Source organism: Megascapheus bottae, chromosome 20, assembly GCF_031878675.1.
Source record: "Megascapheus bottae isolate mThoBot1 chromosome 20, mThoBot2.hap1, whole genome shotgun sequence".
In the NCBI taxonomy this organism is placed as follows: domain Eukaryota; kingdom Metazoa; phylum Chordata; class Mammalia; order Rodentia; family Geomyidae; genus Megascapheus; species Megascapheus bottae.
In genome coordinates, this window is record NC_143528.1 from 40,220,272 (window position 1) to 40,239,566 (window position 19,295).

Here is a 19,295-nt window from a genome sequence, read left to right on the forward strand (position 1 = left end):
ATACCATCCACTTTCAACTTCATTTGTGTGCTTTGCAACAGCATCTTTGTGCTATGTCTCTACTATTCCTGCAGGATCTGATAAAGAAATAAGAACTGTTCAAGGAATTGGGGATTAGGGGATTGCCACTATCCTTTCCTCTAAAGGACTAGGAGCGACCACGCCTGTTTTCTATGCTACAGCAGATTGGTAAAGACACGCAGGCTACCAGCAAAGCAAATCTGTGAGAAAAAAAGCAAATGACATGGAAGATATGTGTAAAACAGTTTCTGGGGGGTGGAGGAAAGGACTAGTCTCACCGTGTGCCCGTCCCAAGGTTAGTCAGCTCCCGAATGCCTTTAGCTATGCGTTGACCTCTCACTTAAACCAAACCCGGTTCTGTCTTTTGGGGTCTTAGCCCCAAATAAGAAATGCCATTAACAGTTAAATATCAAGAATTCTATCTCTATTCAGGACTAACAGTAAGACTAAACGAAGAGACTCGTTTTTCCTGCCCATGGAGGCAGGAACATACCCCCAGTCTCCTGGAGAAGAACGGGCAGACAGTGACTGGCTACCACAGCCCCATCCCCGCCATGCCTAGTGCACTGTAACTACAGAATGTCCTAAGTAGGCTTTGTGGAGGTGTTGCAGGAAAACATCAGAAGAATTCATTGAGCCAAGTTACATGGCTTCTCACCAGAGCAGGGACTCCACCTAGTGGCTAAAAAACAGAGCTGCATGGGCAAATAAGAGCATTTACAGGAAAGGTAGGAAGCAGCCTGGCAAGGTGGTAACAAAGACAGGTAGGTCTATTGCCCAACTCTTAGACATGTTTTCCAACATTACCCTGGCAATAACCAGGAGATGCATACATAAACACTCGTGTGCAACATTCTAAGATCAACATGAGAATGAGATCATTAGTATAGATTTTAATACAGACCATAATCATCTAAATTGTCACAAGCACCATGCAATACCATCATCCAGCTCTAGAAAATATATTGGAACGCTAGATTAAAATTATTTTCTCACCTAACCACATAATGTCCTTTTCTCCTCTAAACATCATGCTGACTTCAATTTTCAGCTAGACCTGTTTGGTCTCAAACCTCTCTACACATCCAACCCCATTTGCATTTTAGTGAAATCACCAGGTGACCTGTAGTAGTGCTGTGACTCTGTCATATGGACTCCCAGTCTGTCTAGACTTCTCTGTTGAGTCACTACAGCCAACAGCCAACAAGGCTTCAACAAATCAATGCCAACGTACAGATCTCACCAACAAGACAAAAATGCTTCATCATACCTTTTGTAAACTTCATATAGTGGACCCGTTTTTTGGAGATTTTGGACTTTTCCTCAAGACTAAAAGATTTCTCTTCCTTGTGGTCTGAGGAGTCTTTTTAAAAGAGGAAAAACATTAGATTAAACCCTATGTAATTCATTCTCATTCATTGAAATGTCTTCAGATTTAACATTTTTAAGAGCTCATCAACACTCATTAACACTCATCAAATGCCTAAAATCTTAAAATTGTATCATGGATCATGTTAAGTTACACCCCAGACATTTATAAAAACCTTTAAGGAAGCGGTGCTGTGGCTCAGGGGCAGGGCAGTAGACTTGAGCTGAAGAGTGCCCAGGCCCAGAGTTCAAGTCCTATAACCACCACCACCACCACCACCAACAACAACAACAACAACAAAAGTAAAACTCTGAAAAATGAAAACATCCTCATGGGAACATTCAGGCATGAATATTCATTACTGGACCATTCTTAATATGAAGGTACGGATGGAAGGGACCCAAGCACACCTTATGGGTGAATGACTAACTGGCAGAGCTTCACACCAGAATGTTATCTAGCTCAGCGATGAAGAGGACCTGAGCAGTTGACAGACACCACACCTGGAAGGACCTCAGTGTACATACCTGCTTAGTAAGAGCAATCCAAAAAGGGTACATCCTGCACAACTCCATTTATAATAGAGATGTGACACAACCAGGGAGATGGAGAATAGAGGGCAGTGGTTTCAAGGAATCGTAAGGATGACCGGTGGGCACAGGCTCCCTGGTGACTAGTGTGGCGATGTTCCCTGCCACTCAGTGATTACTAGAACCTCTTTCATAAAATGTCTGCTATGGGTCTGGGCTCGGCAGGGCATGGTCCCAACACCTGAGAGGCCGAGGTGGAAGAATGACATACACCCGGGAGTTCAAAGTGGAGAAGGGACTACACCTAAGCAATGTGAACCACTGACAACGTGAAACACACTTCACTAGGAAAACTCAACATCGAATGCGGTCTCTACTGAGCCTTAGCTGGCTAATGTACTTAGTATTTCTCGTTTATATTTTCTAAATATCTTTCCAGTCATATTCTTATAAAGATAACTTTACTATGGGAGGTACAAGGCAGATGGATTTGACTCCTGACTCTCTCTGACTCTGATTCTCTCTGTCTCTGTCTCTCTCTCGGACTGTGGGGTTTAAACTTAGGGTGTGGGTACTGTCCCTGAGCCTCTTTGTACTCAAGCTAGCACTTTGAACCACCGTGCCACTTTCAATTTTTGCGTGCTTAATTGGAAATAAGAGTTTCATGGGGCCTTTTCTGCCTGGGCTAGCTTCAAACCAGGATCCTCAGATCTCAGCCTCCTTAGTAGCTAGGATTACAGGCGTAAGTCACCCATACCCAACTTATCTTGCTATTCTCATTCCAAACTCTGAATGGGAAAAATGTACTTGTAGACAGCTAAAGGTTCATTCACTAAATGTACCATTAAAATATAAGCCGAATGGAATATTAATAATTGTTTCAGTCACTGACTTTTGGATGGATAACAATTATAGTAGAAATTTGACAGAAAGGCGTACACTGAGAAACTTTTAAGGGCTCCTGATGCTAATATTTCCTACCTGCTGTGTCCTGTCCATGATGAGTGCTCAGTTCAGCCAGAAGCTGGTTAAAATCATCCTGCTGTGCAATCCAGTTGTCCTGGAAACACCAGACAGTGAATGAGGGCCAGTCTGCAACTTTCCCACTGATCAAGATAAGATATATATCAGAACTGAGGAATCTGGCAGTTAGCATGAGATTTTTAGATGTCTCATGAAAATATTATTTGATAAACTTACATGGAGCCAAGAAATACAAATCTGAAATGCCGTTTATGCAGGGTAATTACAAAAGGTGGGGGGGGATAGCTCATTGATAGAGTACTTTGCTGGTATATGTCTAAAAACAAAAAGCCCCAAATTTGGTCTCCAGGACTGCAAAAAAAAAAAAGAAAGAAAGAAAGAAAAAAAAAAACAAAAAAACTTGCAAAGGGGCTTCTTGGAAGCCCAGACCTTGACTTCAAATGTGGGTGACTTATCAAGTCACTAGTAGGCCACTAGTGCAGTAAATATTAAAACAAAACAAAATAAAATTACTTTTTTTCCTAGTAGGAGAAATTAGGTCGTGCAAATAACAAAAGCAAGAACAGCTCTCCTCTTTAGTTAGCTGAACTTGAAATACTTTGACTAATTCTGACTATATGCTTAAATTATACTTAACTCTGGAGAAGAATAAGAGTCCCAAGATCCCTGAATTAAGAGTCCCCACTGGAGGGCCGGGAGTTTGGCCTAGTGGTTAAAGTGCTTGCCTAGCATGCATGAAGACCCGGGTTCGATTCCTCGGTACCACATACATAGAAAAAAGCCAGAAGTGGTGCTGAGGCTCAAGTGGTAGAGCTCTAGCCTTGAGAAGGTCCAAGGACAGTGCTCAGGCCCTGAGCTGAAGCCCAGGACTGGCAAAAAAAAGAAAAAAAAGAGTCCCCACTGGTTACCAGTTAGCTAGTGAGAGGCTAAAGCTCTCCTAACAACACCTGCATCTGCCCTTTCCTTACTCACTCTGACCTAGGAACTCTTGATTAAGACACAGTGAATAGGTTTCCTGGACACTGCTTCTCCTAAGAAAGTAAGATACTGTTATCTGTCTCCAAAATCACATTCAAAATCAACGATATATAAACTCTTACTTTAGTAACTGAAATTTTTAGTTAGTTCAGAAATTATAGTCAAAATCAACTAATCAAAGTAATTCAGCTTATATAAAGGAATTCTCCCAATTTTCTACTATATTTTATTGGCTACAAAAATTTAGAAACAGTCAAGAGTAGATACTGCATTAAAAGAAACAATAAAAAGGTATAATAGATGCAAGTCACACTTTTTCTTTGGTTTCTGGTTTTAGTGGCTTCTGGGGACAATGGCAATGCTAGAGATTAAATCTAAGTCCTTGTACTTTCAACTACACAGAAACATCTCCAGGTAATTAACAAATTCAAGTAATATAAACCAATAGTTACAAATAAACAAGAGAAAAGAACATTACTTTGTTGAAGTATTATGTTTGTTTTTTTGGTGGGTGTGGGGGGTTAAACTCCAAGCCTTGTACTCACTCAGCTGGCACTCTACAAGTTGAGCCACACCTAAAGCCCAGCAAAAAAAAACACATTTTTTTGGCCAGTCCTGGAGATTGAACTCAGGGCCTGGGTACTGTCCTTGAATTTTATTTTGCCCAAAGCTAGCACTTGAGCCACAGCACCACTTCTAGCTTTTTCTAGGTAGGGGAACACTCTACCACTTAGACCAAACTCCCGGCCCAACCCAGCAATTTTTGTTAGTTATTTTGGAAACAATCTCATGGACTTTTCTACCCAAGCTGGAATCTCAGTCTGAGTTGCTAGGGTTATAGGCATGAGTCACTCGTCCCAGTTTGACCAATTTTCTTGTAATACTTTTTTAAACTAAATGCCGCCAGTTTTTAGTAATATAAACGAATATTAGAACACAGGGGAAGAGTCTCCTTTCTGTCTTGAAATCAATATGTTTACAAAAGGACATTTTGCAAAGCTGAGCATCAACAGTTGAGATCTCTTGGGCATAGCAGGTAAAGGACCCCCACCAGGATGGCAGGCAAGGCCAAGGGTAGCACATTACAGGGAGGAGCTGAGGCTGTAACTGTGCAGTCGACTCGACTGCAATGGAAATGTGACATTTACAAGACTGACACCAACTATGGAGAGAACACTCAGACTGTGCACCATTGCTCACTTCATTATTGTTGGTGGCTCCAAGACCCAGGTGGTTATTCTTAACTTGAACTTTAATGTGCTCTGTGGCTCCTTGCTCCTGGGCCCCTAAACCCTGTGGATAGTAAACACAGAATTAGCACTTTTATCGGGAATAACATGATCGGTCTCATCCTTCCATCACTATTTAATTAATTACTAAACATCTCAGGTGAGGCACAATCCTTGCCTTCAAAAAGGAAACAGACTAGTGGATTCTTAGACTGTCTCTAGAAACAGAATGTACTTATAATGATGATGGTAATTATTAAACCCACGAACAAATGAGAGGCTCAGGTAGACACTAAGGAGAATGCACCTCTTGCTGATGCTTAGAAGCAGTGTTGTTGCAAAATGAATGGACGGACATGGAGGTATTTATTCTTGGCAAGATAGTACTTTTAAGCTCCCTGCTTCAATTAAGACCACTCATAAGGTTCGGGTAAAGAGAAAAGCTCATGGGAGGACTGGAGGTGAGAAAGGACACAGGTTACTAGAGGACATGGAAAACACAAAGGGTGGCCTCAAAGGAAACCAAGAGAGAATAAGAGGGAACGAAAGGGCCACACTTACAGCTACAGAAGAAATTTAGATTTTAAAAATCCTTGGAAACCACTGGAATCTTAAGCAAAGGAATAACATGATCTAATTCCCACCTGCTTTAAAAAGGTCGTTGTACAGCAAAATAGACCAGAGGAGGAAAAAAAAGCAGCAAGGGAAGAATGAGAGTTGCGGGTAAGGGCAGTGATCAGATGGTCCATTTCTAAGACTGAGGAAAAGCTAGCAAGGAAGATGTAAGAGATCAAGAGTTTTATAATGAAAACAAATGTTCACGCAAGTGGAAAAGCCAAGAGGGTTAATGAACTTACAAATCTGTGAGAAACCGAGTAGAAATGGGCAAGTCTCCTGACTTAAAAGAACCTAAAGCACCACTCAGCAGTAAGCACAGTATAGAAAAGAGTCTGGGGCTGGAATCCAAGAACCTCCAAAGCTCAAAAGTCTGAAGGAGAAAGCAGATAATTTAGGAGTAGATGCTGAGGTCAAAGAGAAAGGGTTAATGTTACAGAAGTCAAGACACAGGAATTTCAAGGACAGAGTAGTCAACTGCATCCAGTGTTGCTAAGGGGTTGGGCAATGTGAGCACAAAACAGGGTCCCCTGGGGTGCACCACAAGAGCCCTAGAGACCTTGAACCAGGAAATGCAGAGGGGTTTGCAGCCCTACTCACTCAGAGACTGGTAGGATGCAAAAGAAAGGGGAAAATATGGGCAGTGAGGTGACACAGGGAAACAAATCTGAATCTCAACAACATCCAACTCTGGTGGCTACATATGATTCCACAGCAATTTCTAAGAAAGTCATTAGTCACTGAAGTTTTAAATGATGAGCCAAAACAGCTGGCATTTATGATCTCACCATCTAGCCAGTACAATTTATTTCTTCAAACTCTGCTATTGATCTAAAACATCAATTTCTTCCAGACATCTAAGACAACTTTTCTCAATTCAACACCTACTGGCAAGTCTGAGGAGTTTTCAGGTTTTTTTTTTTTTTTTTTTTGAAGGAAGAGGGAGTTCTGGACTTGAGCTCAGGGCCTGAGCACTGTCCTTGGGTTTTCTTTAGGCTAGAATCCTACTGCACTACTTTTGGCTTTTTCTATGTAGGTGGTACCAAGGAATCAAACTCAGGTGTTCATGCATACTAGGCAAGCACTCTACCACCAGGCCACATCCCCAGCCCCGGTTTGGGGATTTTTTTCCTAAAATACCTTTCCTTTAGACCAGCCCATCTTCTCTAGCATCCTCTGGCCAAACTTCGAGTCATCATTACTCCAGGCAGTATTTCTTGGATCCACAGCCCATTTCTGCTTTCTCCGACCTACAAATAAGAAAGTAACCATCAGGAATTTAGATTTCAAGTCTAGGTGATGCATACATACCTGCAGACAGTGATATATCCAATGGAATGCTAACGGATTGGGCCATTTCTCCTTTTATCGGTGACTACATACTCTAAACATAGAAATTGACCTTAAGGATTAAAATGAAAATGTCTCCTCTACAGCAACAAAGAAAAATCCTCAATATACCATCCATTGGGCCTTCTACATTCCACTATGTGCAGCACCCAAATGCACGTGTCCATGCCAGCAGCAGCATCACCATCTGCTGTACAGTCACCACAGCTCATTATCCCACACTATGTGCCAAATGTTTAAATATATATATATATCTTAGATTCACTTTCACAGAAGCACAGTGAAGCCATATGTTCTTATCTCTACCTGGACTATGAGAAAATCTCAGGCTTAAAGACCTCTGGCCCAATACCCTTTATAGTAACCAAGGTCCTCCGAAATTTAAATTCCCCCTCTGTACTCTGTAACGGACATTATGATCTTGGCGAGTGTCAACTGTACCACCCTTCATGATCTACAGGTAATAATGGCACCATCCCTACCCACCAAATGCCCTAAACACTGTGACCTAGTAACTGAACTCCACAATAGAATAGATGTCTGTCTTTTGGTATTTCATTAACATTCTACTGCCTTGTGGTTAATTATAGCCATCTTTTAGGTTTCCTATGTATGACTCCATAATCTCCTTAAATGTCATATTCCTCCCTTACTCATGCTTTGCCCACCTGCTCAGAGTAAGCACTAGATAAACATGTTAATGAGGATATGAATAAATGAGAAAAAAAGAGGGAAAAGAAAGGAGGAAAAAGAGAAAGAATATAACTGAATTAAAAGAACTGCTTCAAGTCTCTCAAAGTATTTTTCTAAGTCAGGTAAAGTAGTACATAGCTGTAATTCATGCACTCAGCAGTGGAGGCAAGAAAATCTAGAATTTGAGGCCAGCCTGGGCTACATGGCAAGACTCTAGCTCAAAACAAAAAAGCATCTTAAATGTGTAGAAATAACTGACCATTTAGACACCAAGCTTATTGTTACAGTTTTAATAAAAACTACCAGTGAATCCAAAAGTTTATAGAACAAGAGTATGGATGCAACACATGTCTTAGCTATAATGTCATAGGCTGAAACCATGACCTAGGATAAACTTTATCATAACTATTTCCCTCAAGTATTCTGTCGTAGCAATGGAAAACTAGCACACCTGTCCTTTTGCTTTTCTTATGTTCTAGTCCATTCTGTGCTCAAATTGCAGCTTAGCCAATCACCCTGTGCAGAAAAGAGCTGACAGCAAGCATGACTGCTGCCCCTTTCAAGACGTGCTGACAAGCCTGGCCTTCCGACAGGAAGTTGCATTTCAGAAAGGCTCCCACCATGCTCAGAAGGGGAAGAGTGGCTCACTGTGTCCGTTTATACAAATATGATCTAGGCTACAGATGCTTTCCTTGAGTCTCCCTTGTTGAAGGGGTTATGGATGTGCCACGGCAGCCCATCACGGGAGGCCTGTGGCATCTGTGCCTGGCATGTGCCTGTCTTCCTTCACAATGTGCTGTCTTTTAGCAAGGTGAAAACAGCTGCAAGGGACTTCATTTTTCGATCCCTCTAAAGCAGGACACCCTGCGCCTTATGCCAGGACTGAGCTTATACGCCAGTGGGTATGTTGTGTCCCAAAGGCCACCGAAAGTGTTGTTCTAGGATGTAAAAGGGTAAAAACAGTATTTTCTTGCTCAGTGACTAGAAGCAAATGATTTTCTCTCTGGAAATCTCTGCCTGTGTGAAACGGGGATGATGCCTGATCCGTTTCACTTTGTGCTTAGCCTAGGCCTTCAGAATCCTTGTGCCGTCTTTACCGCGGTTTTCACTCACGGATCCCCACACAAAACTCGCCAAGTCAAGGACCAACTCCGTTACCGGGGCGACGACTGCCATCTGGTGGCCGCCAACTTTGCCCTCGTGTCAGCCCAGGCTGACTTCCCGGACTCGCGGCTCCTCGTCTTCCCCTCTCCCCCTCCTCCCTCCCTCCCTCCCTCTCCGCCTCCCCAGCGGCCTGAGGCGACCCCGCCGGCCCACGTCCTCTCCGGAGCCTGAGGAAGCCGCGACCCGGGGAGCGGAAGGGCCCGTGGCGGGCCGGTCCCCGCGGGTCCCCGGGCCCGGCGCGCGACCCCGGCCGCACCCCGCGGACGCGCCTCGAGGGCTCTCGCTCTCACTCAGGACCGCGGCGCACTCGGGGGGAAGGCCGGGCGGGCCGCCATCGCCGTGGCCGCGGCCCCGGGCCCCGACGCCCCACACCAACCAGCCCCACGGAGGGCGCGGCGGCGGCCCGCGTCACGCCCGGCTCCGGCCTCCGCACCGACACTCACGCTCAGCCAGCATAGACATGGTGCGGAGCCTGCGGCGCCCGGGCCTCGCCAGGCGGCCGGAGAAGCGGAACCTGGATCGCCCGGCGGCGCGCACGCAGGCGAAAGGCGGCAGTTGGGGCGCCGGCTAAAGACGTCAGCAGCACGCGACGGGCCCCGCCCACGTGGCGGCTGGGGGCGGGGCCATCGGGAGGGGCGGGGCCGTCGGGAGGCGGAGCCTCCCGGCCGGGCGGTCCAAAACGTCTCCTTTCATTGGCTTACGCGCGTGGCGCTCCGGGCTCGGCCTCCGCCCCCAGCGGCTCCAGGCCTGACTGGGGAGAGAAGTCTGGGCGCGTGAGAAGGCGTCCTGACAGGGAAGGGGAGACGCTGCCCCTCTCTTTTCTTCATGCGGGAGGGAGGCAGGGAGGAAAGGACGTCAGCAGACGACCTCCAGCCGGCCAAGCCCTCAGGGTGGGAAGGAAGGGCTTACCTCCGCTCTGGTCTTCTGGGAGCCCGGGTGCTGGGACGCCGGCTCAGCGACCCACGCCGGGCCCGCTCCAGCCCTTGCCCGCCCGTGCCTGCTCCAGCCCCTGCCCGCCCCTGCCCCTGCCCGCCGCAGCCCCTGCCCGCCGCAGCCCCTGCCCACTCCAGCCCCTGCCCGCCCCTGCCCCTGCCCGCCGCAGCCCCTGCCCGCCCCAGCCCCTGCCCGCCGCAGCCCCTGCCCACTCCAGCCCCTGCCCGCCCCTGGCCGCCCCTGCCCCTGCCCCTGCCCGCTCCAGCCCCTGCCCTCCCCAGCTCCTGCCCGCCCCTGCCCGCCGCAGCTGGCACTCGTCAGTGTGCCCCGCGTCACCCCCTTCCCTTCCTGTGCCTCCCCCAGACACCCCACCCCAGCCACCCCCAAGATGCTTGCTGCCTCCCCACCTTCGTTGTAGTTCCTGGGTCCCTGCTTCTAGGCGCTACCGGGAACAAATCTGGATTTGGACCTCGGCTCCTGCCACCGTTCACTAGTGGCACTCGTGCCACGCACAGCATGGACCCAGGCCCAAGCTGCCCCAGGGACGCTTCTTCCCAGTCTCCTCTCCTGGGACTAGATCCGGCGAGGTCCCTTTAGACAACCAGACAGTCAAGGTATCCCTTTCGCTTCTAGGAAAGGAGCACACTGTGATGGTGTAGTGGTGTGAATGTCTGATGCAGTCCACTGGCGATGGTGGGGGAAGAGCTGCAGCCCAGGTGTGTCCCTAGTTTGTTCCCAGCGTGGGGATTCGACCCTACCCTGCCGCATGTCACCAAGAAAGGTCAGCAAGCTTTGTTGAGGCTTCAGTGCCCATGAATAAGATGACAGGTTGGTAGCCATCGGCTGTAGGACCATACGTCTGATGTCAACTATAAATGACAAGGAAGAGGGAACCAATAGGAGACCTGTGACTGAGAATCTGGTTCTAACCAACCTGTCTTCCATATGCTTTCCATCTTTCTTTTCCCTAAGCCCAGGATCCTGTGCTAGAACAGGAAATCCAGACGAATGAGGAGCTGTGACAGCATTTATTTTCGGTGTTCTGGGCTTAAATGAGAGTACACTGTGAGTGGGGAGTGGATACCCCTACACAGTCGTTAGAGGACAGTGACCGTGTAGGTACAGTCACGGGTAGATCTTGAATCGCAGCAGCATCTCCCTCTTCACTGGAAAACATCCTTTTCCAGGGCCTTTGGGTGTCATCAGCCTTTTACCTCTCTTTATGGATAATTGTGGAGCATGTTTGGAAGCAAAGACATAGAAGAAAATACGAAATCAATGTGAGTCTGAAGTTTTAAAGGTCCTAGCAAAGATGACTAGGGCACTTCAGGAAACTCACATATATCATTGTTTCGCCTGGAGTAGAAACTAGTTTTGGTGACAAAAAGTAAACTGATAAAAGGTAAACTAATCTTTGTGAAAATAAGGGGCACAGGGACATTGAGTGAAATGGGTCAAATGGATATGTGCCACCCCTCCCCCCTGGAATTCTGGATTCTTCCATGTGATAAAGAAAATCCTCCCCCTTGCTCGCTCGCTTCCCTAGTAATTCTACATTGGGGCATCTTCTGCTAAGCTGAGGAAGACAAACTGATACAAAACCGGATCCCTTAAGAGCTGTCTTTCTCCTCTTTCCTCCAGGTCAGAAATTCAAAATAAAGGTGTCCACACATGCAGAGAAGAGGAGATAATACCCCCTAACAGTCTGATCACCGCCTGTTCACCATGCATGCTCTGAACACTGTTGAAACAAAGCCTTGTGAACATAGTTCTCCATGAGACTTCCTCTCACTCTTCTTCCTCCCTTCCATGGATCCTCACGAAATGAGACTGTTTCTTGCTGACTGACATGAGGGCTTGATCTGAAGGCAGTTCCCCCAGGGACTCGCTTGACAGATTTTAGCAGAAACAGTTAGTGGGAAAGGTATCATACCTATATAAACATGTATGTATGCATACATATATGTATATATGTATATATGTGTGTGTATATCTACAAAGGCTTTTCTGCATCTTCCCACCCTCTGACCCCATCTTTTTGTGGTATCGGGTTTTAAAATCAGGACATTGGGCTTTCTACTCAGGCATTTTTCCACTTGAGTCACACTCCAGCCCTTTTGCTTCAACCTTGTTTTCCAGAGAGAGTGTTGTGCTTTTTACTCAGGTCAGCCTCAGACCTTAATCCTCCTACCTCTGCCTCTTGGGAAAAAGTGATTATGAGTGTACACCTCCAAAGCCGACCACTCATGAGTTTTCCTTTCTAGCTTCTTCTTAGCTTCTCTGAGGTTCATCTTTGATTTCCAGCCCATACCCAGGCTTCTGGAGTGACAATTTCCCTTGCCTACATGACTGTCACACTGGTGGGGAAACCATGGGCAGTGGATGACTTGGAAGATGCTCAGTGCCCACAGGCCACACCCTTACCTCCTTACGGCTCCTTTACTATCTCTTCCTCTCCTGCCTCTAGCTGATTCCAACTCCAAGGCCCAGAAGCCCAGAGATGCAGAGCAGAGCCCAGACCCTGCTCACAATGAGGCCCCTCAGCGTTTGTCCATCCCCCCGCCCCAACACACAGGAAAAGGTACACACACGGGTATTAGTAAAATGAACTGTTTATATTATCTCAGTTGAGTCAATACATTATAATGTATTAAAATGGAAAGGTACAAAATTGAAATAAATACTTTCTGATTCATGTATAAATTTTTTTGTCAAGATGACTTTTATCGTCAGTACATGTCACAAGAAAACATTTAAAATGACACTGAAACAATCATTGAAATCATGGTGCAATGGAGGAAAAAGGTAAAGAAAACAACTGTTGGCTTGTTTGGCATGAGACCTTTGATACAATTTGGGTTCCCCAAAACCATGTGAAGGGTGGGAAAATAGAAATGCTCAAAACTGACTTAAAAAAATAAACAGGCTTTACAAAAACCCTCTTTTTTTTTAACCCAGATACTTCTCTACGTGGTCTGCACTTACAATAGATACATTCATTATTGTCCAAGGGAAGACAGCAACTGCCTTTCACTTAAAGAGCTTGGTGGAGAGGCTGAAGGAATATGCTGCAGCTGAAGGTGAGTAGAATGTTCCAGAAAACAAAACAAAGAAAAAGTCTAGATGGTCCTCAGGAACAGCACTGAGGGGGGTGCGGGGTGGAGATCTCTGGGTGGGGGTAGAGGGGGAGGAGGGGAGGAGTCCAGACCTGAAGCATGTTGGAGACCAGAGGATGGAGTTGGGTCGGCCATGTCCCCATTGACCAGGAGTCTTCCCACCTGAGAGTCCTGAGTTTGTCCTTAGCCTGGGCACACTGCTCTGTCAGCAAGAAGTAGACCTTGGGCTTTGGAAATGGTAGTTGGCATTGGGGACATGGGCAGGCTTCCAGGGGGGGCCAGGAGGGGACACATGCCCTGGCTGTGACTGCTTATTAGGTGATCTTTAAGGCAACAAGGACTTTAGCAAACTAGAAGTTAAGGGCAGCTACATCCAGCCACATCGAAGGTGAACAAAGGGCGAGACGGGGCCCTTTCTCCTCAACTACCTTTCCCCAAGCCCAGGAGGCCTCATCCCGAAGCTCCGGATTTACAGTGCCTGGCTGCAGAGGGCTCCCGAAGGGGAGCCTCCACGGAGAGAAGGCCTAGCCTGACCTGGGGAAACAACCCTAGCTTCTATCCCAGAATTCCTCCTGGAATTCTACTCCTGGGGAGGAGCACGTAGGAGCACCAAGGCTCAGGCTGAGACCCTGGCTGTCTGTTAACCTTCGGGCTCATCCCAGCTGCCTTGAGTACCGAGTGGTCTGGAGCCAGGGCAGATACCCCGTGCAGTGTCATTCTGTCCAGCTCTGCTCAGCTGGAGAAGGGAAGAAAGAGCCTTTCAGGGAAAGTGCTAGAATGCATTCCTGCCCAGAGCAGAGAAAGGATGACTACAGGGCCAAGGGAATGTGAAATCCCAGGAGGCCCCAGGAGCAGAAGTCTCGCCCTCACTTAAATAGAATCCCAGGGAAACAGAAGACAGAGCAAGCCACGCAAGAATTGTTCCCTCCTCTTCAGGCTAGATGGCAGAGATGGACCGTCATGCCAGGATGTCCTGGGAGAGGAACGTTCCAGAAGCCGCCTGTGATTCGGGATCAACTCCTGTCAAGAGTCTGGGCCTCCACATGTGAAGGCCTGGCTCTCGGGTCATGGCTGAGAAAGGAAACAGCTCCCTATCCCCACACGGAACCACGTGTGAAGACCTTGGAAACGAGCAAGAGATGGCAGGCTAGACGGATCTCTCTATGAGAAGCCGAGGAGTTACAAGGACAGTATCCTAGAGACACTACATTCCACTTACTCAAGACCATCTCAGAGGGACATCTTAGGGAATGTGACATGTGCTAGAAAAAAATACTATCATGGAGAGCCCACTGGGGGCCGTTCCCTGCCTGGTGTTTTACAGGTGGAAGCCATCTTACTTTGGTCCTAAGAAAAGTAGGCAACGTTTTAGCTTGGGGTCTTAAGAACTACAATAACAAATTAAGAATGAATGTGCTAAGTCGTGGAAGACAGAGAAAACCATGATGGGCCATGAGTTAGTCATCACTATTGAAGTCCATTAGTAGATTATTGGGGTTTCTGAATCTTATCCTACTTTAATGTATGCTTAAATGTTTCCTCAATGACACACAATCTCAAGAAAGTCCTCCTGGATGCGACCTACCTTAATCCCTCGCTTTATAGACACAACATTCCAAATCACACAAAGGGGTACTGAAGGGACAGAATTAGAAACCAGCCATCTTTCCGCAAGGCCTGGTGTGGTGGTTATGGTGGATGAATTTACATTGTTTTACTTGACATTCTCTTCTTCAGCTACGCCTGTGCCATGCTGAAAAGCAGTGAACTTTAGGAACCCAGGTTCCCAAGTTCCCAGATACCTGGAAAGTACTGTGATTGCCGGAGACCCAGCACTGCTGGGGGAGACCATAGTTCTGGGGTCGGTATTACTTCCAGCAACAAGCTGTTGAGCAGGCGGCAGCAGCTGGCTAACACTTGGTGCTTACCAGCCATGCTGGCGTAAGAACACAGGAGCTTTTCTGACTAAAGCAAATTATATCAAGCCGGAATGAAGGTGGCAAAGAATGCTCATGCACAAGGATCATGCCACACTGAGGCAACCACAGCCCGGAAGGTACATGGTGGGGAGGGAGTTGCACGAGGAGAGTTGGGGCACGAAGTAACACATCTCCAAATGCTATCATGTGCTAGTTTTTAAAAGGATATAAATGATAATCACTAACAATATCAAACACACTTTAGCTTCAGGCCCATGAGGCCTGGGGTTGTGGCTACAGACCTTTTTCTCAGCAAAGCTAATTGGTTGCGTGGTGAGCCAGCCTAGATTTTCCTTTCTCTTGTGGAGGCACTCAGGGCTGCTCTGCAGCCCCCGCATTTCAAAAGGAGGACGGACTTTCAGGGAGAAGGCAGGTCCTCTAGGGACCCTCCTCCTCTCAGGGGAACACCACCTGAAGGACACTCAAGGTTATTTCTGGACTTGTGGCTGTGGCACTAACCTCTCTGGAGCCTGGGTGTAGGGAGGAGAGAGGGAAAGGAAGGGAGGGAGTCATCTTTAGGGGCAAGAGTGCGAACAACTGGAATAGAGCCCTTCAGAGAAATTCTGTCTCTTGACAAAAAAACAAAAGAAAAAGAAACTGTACCTTTTGAGAAATAACGTGATCTGATTGGCAGTAAGAAATAATGAGAAAAAGGCTTTTCAGAACTGGAGCTGGGGACAGAGAGGCAGTGCTATGGATCCTCCTTGGTGACACAGTAAGAAACAAAGCATTGGGAGCAAACGCCGGACTGCTTCAAAAGTGAACATGGAAATCTAGAGACAAAACTCAAGAATTCCTCAAGAGGAAAATAGACCACGTAAGCCACTGCCTTTGGGAAAATGACACCCACAGAAGTTCCTGGGTCTGTCATTGTCACATGGAAAAAATAATTTTGGCTTTGATGCCTCAATGGAGATAAAATTAGCAGAGAGATGCATTTGAGAGAATGAAAGAAAGAAAAAGAAAGAAAGAAAGAAAGAAAGAAAGAAAGAAAGAAAGAAAGAAAAGCTAGGCACTGGTGGCTCATGCCTATAATCCTAGCTACTCAGGAGGCTGAGATCTAAACTCAGGCAGGAAAGACTGTAAGTCTCTTGTCTCCAATAAACTGCCCTCCCCCCAAAAAATACCCAGAAGGGAAGCTGTGGTATGAAAACTGACTTGGGTTAAAAGAGGACACGGGCTGTGACCGTTGCTTGGGGAGCCACGCAGTGCTCTACACAAGACCAGAATCTCCAGGCTACCCACAGAGAAGCGGCTGACGACAGCTACATGTGTTGGTTCCCAGCAAAGTAGCATTATCTATGAGAGTTTGGGGTAGGAAAATAAAAAATAAGAAATAAAACTCCTAGCATGCCCAGGGGATAAACAAGCCCATAGATTCCAACTTGACAGAGAAGAAACGATTCTAGGACAAGGACTCAACAGCACTGACCAGAGACTGCCCAACAATTCCATTCTGTCCAAGCTTCAGGGGAGCCATCTTCCCGAAGGCCTGGCTGGGACGCAGAGAAATCTTCACTTAGAGTTATTCCTGCCTGTCAAGATATGTCTCTCTCCTGAGCTGGTCCAGATGCCCAGAGGACAGAGGAGAGGCTGAGTGCACTGTCTCCAAACACAGCAATTCTGTCCCTCAGATCATTCAGGACTCACTTCTGCTTTAAGAGCACCAAAGACTCGGGGTATGTATGTGTGTGGGGGGGATGTAGCTGCTTCCTGTTCGCAGTATGGCCCAGCCCATCTCACAGATGGTGCAACTGAGGCATAGAACAACCCCCATTTTCTGCAGTTCTTGTATGAATCTCGCATGCCTGTCAAGAAAGCCCAAGGTCTGCCTTTTTCAGAATCCTTCAATATCATCACAACTTTTCTGCTCTCTCACTCAAAGTCTGTCTGCCTATCTATCAATCTATAATATATATATATATACTATTGTGTATAAAATATAAATAATTCTTTAGATTCCTGCTTACCTCCCTGTGCTTTTCATCTCCTTTTTAGAATGAGGATTGACAGAGAAAATGTTCAGCAATAAGGCAAAACTACAGTGCTGCTCAGAGGGATAGACATCTGGGAGGGGTGGCGGCAGCCTCTGTCCAGGGCCCATCATGCTTCAGATCTAGACCGTACAGCAATTAGACGGAATCAGCAATGGAGACACCGTGCCAGATGAGCTTCCACAACCTGGTTTTAAGGAACAGTAACTACAATAGAGATAGATAGATATACTAGGCTGAATCTTGAGTACTAAAACAAGTTATAATTAGAATTATGCTGAAGTAAAGAAGACAGACATCATTGGGAATTCAATCACCATTAGAATAAAAAAGTAAACTGGCCTTGTTACTGAGTACCTCCACAACATTTCTCAATGCACTAAGTACATTTTGACCATGCAAAAAATACACAAACATCTTAACTAGGTTTTTTTGTAAAAAAAAAAATCAAACACCAACATTATGCATTTTTTGTTAATTATATTGGATAAAGTAACAGCCAGTGGCTGCCAAATATCAGATACATCATATACATATTTCTTAATACAGAATCTGGACAACACAACATTACACATCAGAGAGAGGAAGAGCAGAAAAGAGATTATTTGTTCCTTGGTGGGTTTGCTGTTGTTCAGTAAAAATAATAATAAAGTAAAATATGAGAAGCAATGCTAAGAAGGAAAACTCTTCAACAGTTAGGAATACAGAAGGAGAACTGCTAATCAGAAATACTGGAGGAAAAAGAGTTCATATTTAGGTCTGTGTCTAGAATTTTCTTCACTAAGAAACCAAATTGCACAACAGGTGTGTTGGTTTGGGAAAGCAGAAAGAACAATAACATCATGCTGATTCCCAGCACGATCTCAGCAAGAAGAGAGAAAAAAATCAGAATCACAAATTAACTTCACAAGTTTTGTTTTCAAAAATGTCCTCCTTTGCCGAGGAAGCTGGACAATACAGGAGCAGGGGCAGCTCAGCTTAGAGAGTCCCTGGCAAAGGTTTGGCCCAAACCATTGGCCTTGACTGAATTGATTGGAGATGAATGCTGTCTGTGGGCATTCGGGCAATGGCATGAGAAGTCGGCTTGGTCCGTCTAGGCAAGCTTTCACGATGCTGGTCAGTAATCCATCCAGCTGGAGACACAGCCCCCATTACAAGTTTTGTTAGCCGGGCCCCAGTCCTGCCCCTGAAACTTTAGGCGTTAACACAATCTTAATACAACCTGGAAAGAAAACAAGACCTTGAACACAAGCTATGGAAGCACTACTGTGGTCATGGTTAGATACAAAAATGTGAAAATTCAGATGTAATAAAAAATACAAAATCAGTTTCAATAAGATTTGCTCTTTTTTTTAAACCATTACAGTGCAAGGTTTTTCAAATTACAGTAAAAGTTATGTGTCTGCTTACAGTAACTAGAATAAGTAGCTGAATTTGATCTCCTAGAATCAGAGGTCCCTGATAAGTGAGAATGCACCAATCAAAAATCAACCCAGTACAATAAATGCTATCTTAGCAGAAACAGTCTACTCCTGCCTTTGCCCCTTCCAACAATAATGAAAGAATGATGTCATTTGCACAATTCATCAACATGATAATGATGGTGATAATAATAATAACTTCCTGGTATTAATATTTCTACAAGAAAAGACTAGAAAACCAGCACTGAATAGTGTAGGACCCCAATGGAATTTCCCACATCACTGAGCTTTGCTTTTTGTAAAGAAGAATGCTTTGGCTTGAGCCTCTTTGGGCAGCACGGCTTGGTTCTCCCAGCCTCTAACCCAAGCTGTTGGGAAAGGGAGCAACACCACCTATTGGATGGAAACAACATGTCCCTAGTCATTGCCCCATCGAGACAAGAAAAAACGAGTTGGGGGACAGAGGAGCCTCTGAGACAAATAGATGGTCCTTGCCAAGGCCATGGTGCCTCTCAAGTCTCATATTCTGAAATGAAAACAAGGGAAAGAACCAAAGGGGCATTTGTCTGAGAGCTTGTTAGGGCTATTTCTCCAGTCTTGCCCTGGAGCAAGAGGCTGGAAAAGAGCCAAGTGGCTGAGGCAGTGACCAAGAAACTGACTTCACTTCCTCAGGTGGCATGGATGAAGAGAAGCAGGATGGATCACAGAATGGCCACTTGAGATTTGCAACGCCAGCTGTCTGGGGAGAAGAGATGCACTGAACGCTGGAAAACTAGACACCCTCTCCACGTCCAAGAGGAAAGGATTGACACTGCAGTCACAGCATGCCAGACACCTGCACGAGCCACTCAACTTTGTGTTGGCCTTTGACCCTCCCCATGCAGCTCTCTGCTAGCCTTCACATGGAGCCCAAACACAC

General features: G+C 46.1%; 1 protein-coding gene and 1 long non-coding RNA gene across 3 annotated transcripts in view; one reads left to right on the forward strand and one right to left on the reverse strand.

Moving 5' to 3' along the window:
* The window catches only part of Pinx1 (PIN2 (TERF1) interacting telomerase inhibitor 1), a 55,009-nt gene extending 45,514 nt beyond the window's left edge, over positions 1-9,495 (reverse strand). The window contains exons 1-5 of the mRNA XM_090353689.1: positions 9,377-9,495; positions 6,867-6,976; positions 5,083-5,175; positions 2,902-2,980; positions 1,292-1,384 (exon numbers count right to left, since the gene is read on the reverse strand). Of these exons, the coding sequence (XP_090209815.1) occupies positions 1,292-1,384; positions 2,902-2,980; positions 5,083-5,175; positions 6,867-6,976; positions 9,377-9,395 (394 nt within the window). The 5' untranslated portion in view covers positions 9,396-9,495. The remainder of the gene's footprint in view (positions 1-1,291; positions 1,385-2,901; positions 2,981-5,082; positions 5,176-6,866; positions 6,977-9,376) is intronic.
* A 972-nt stretch (positions 9,496-10,467) lies between these two features.
* Positions 10,468-14,431, forward strand: LOC150049480 (uncharacterized). Of its 2 annotated transcripts, XR_016538946.1 has the most exons (6): positions 10,468-10,582; positions 11,054-11,268; positions 11,413-11,507; positions 12,583-12,671; positions 12,825-12,946; positions 13,919-14,431. It is a non-coding gene; the product is annotated as an uncharacterized LOC150049480 (long non-coding RNA). The 2 variants fall into 2 exon arrangements; XR_016538945.1 differs by lacking the exons at positions 11,413-11,507; positions 12,583-12,671; positions 12,825-12,946; positions 13,919-14,431 and adding an exon at positions 11,508-11,835.
* The last annotated feature ends 4,864 nt before the right edge of the window (positions 14,432-19,295 follow it).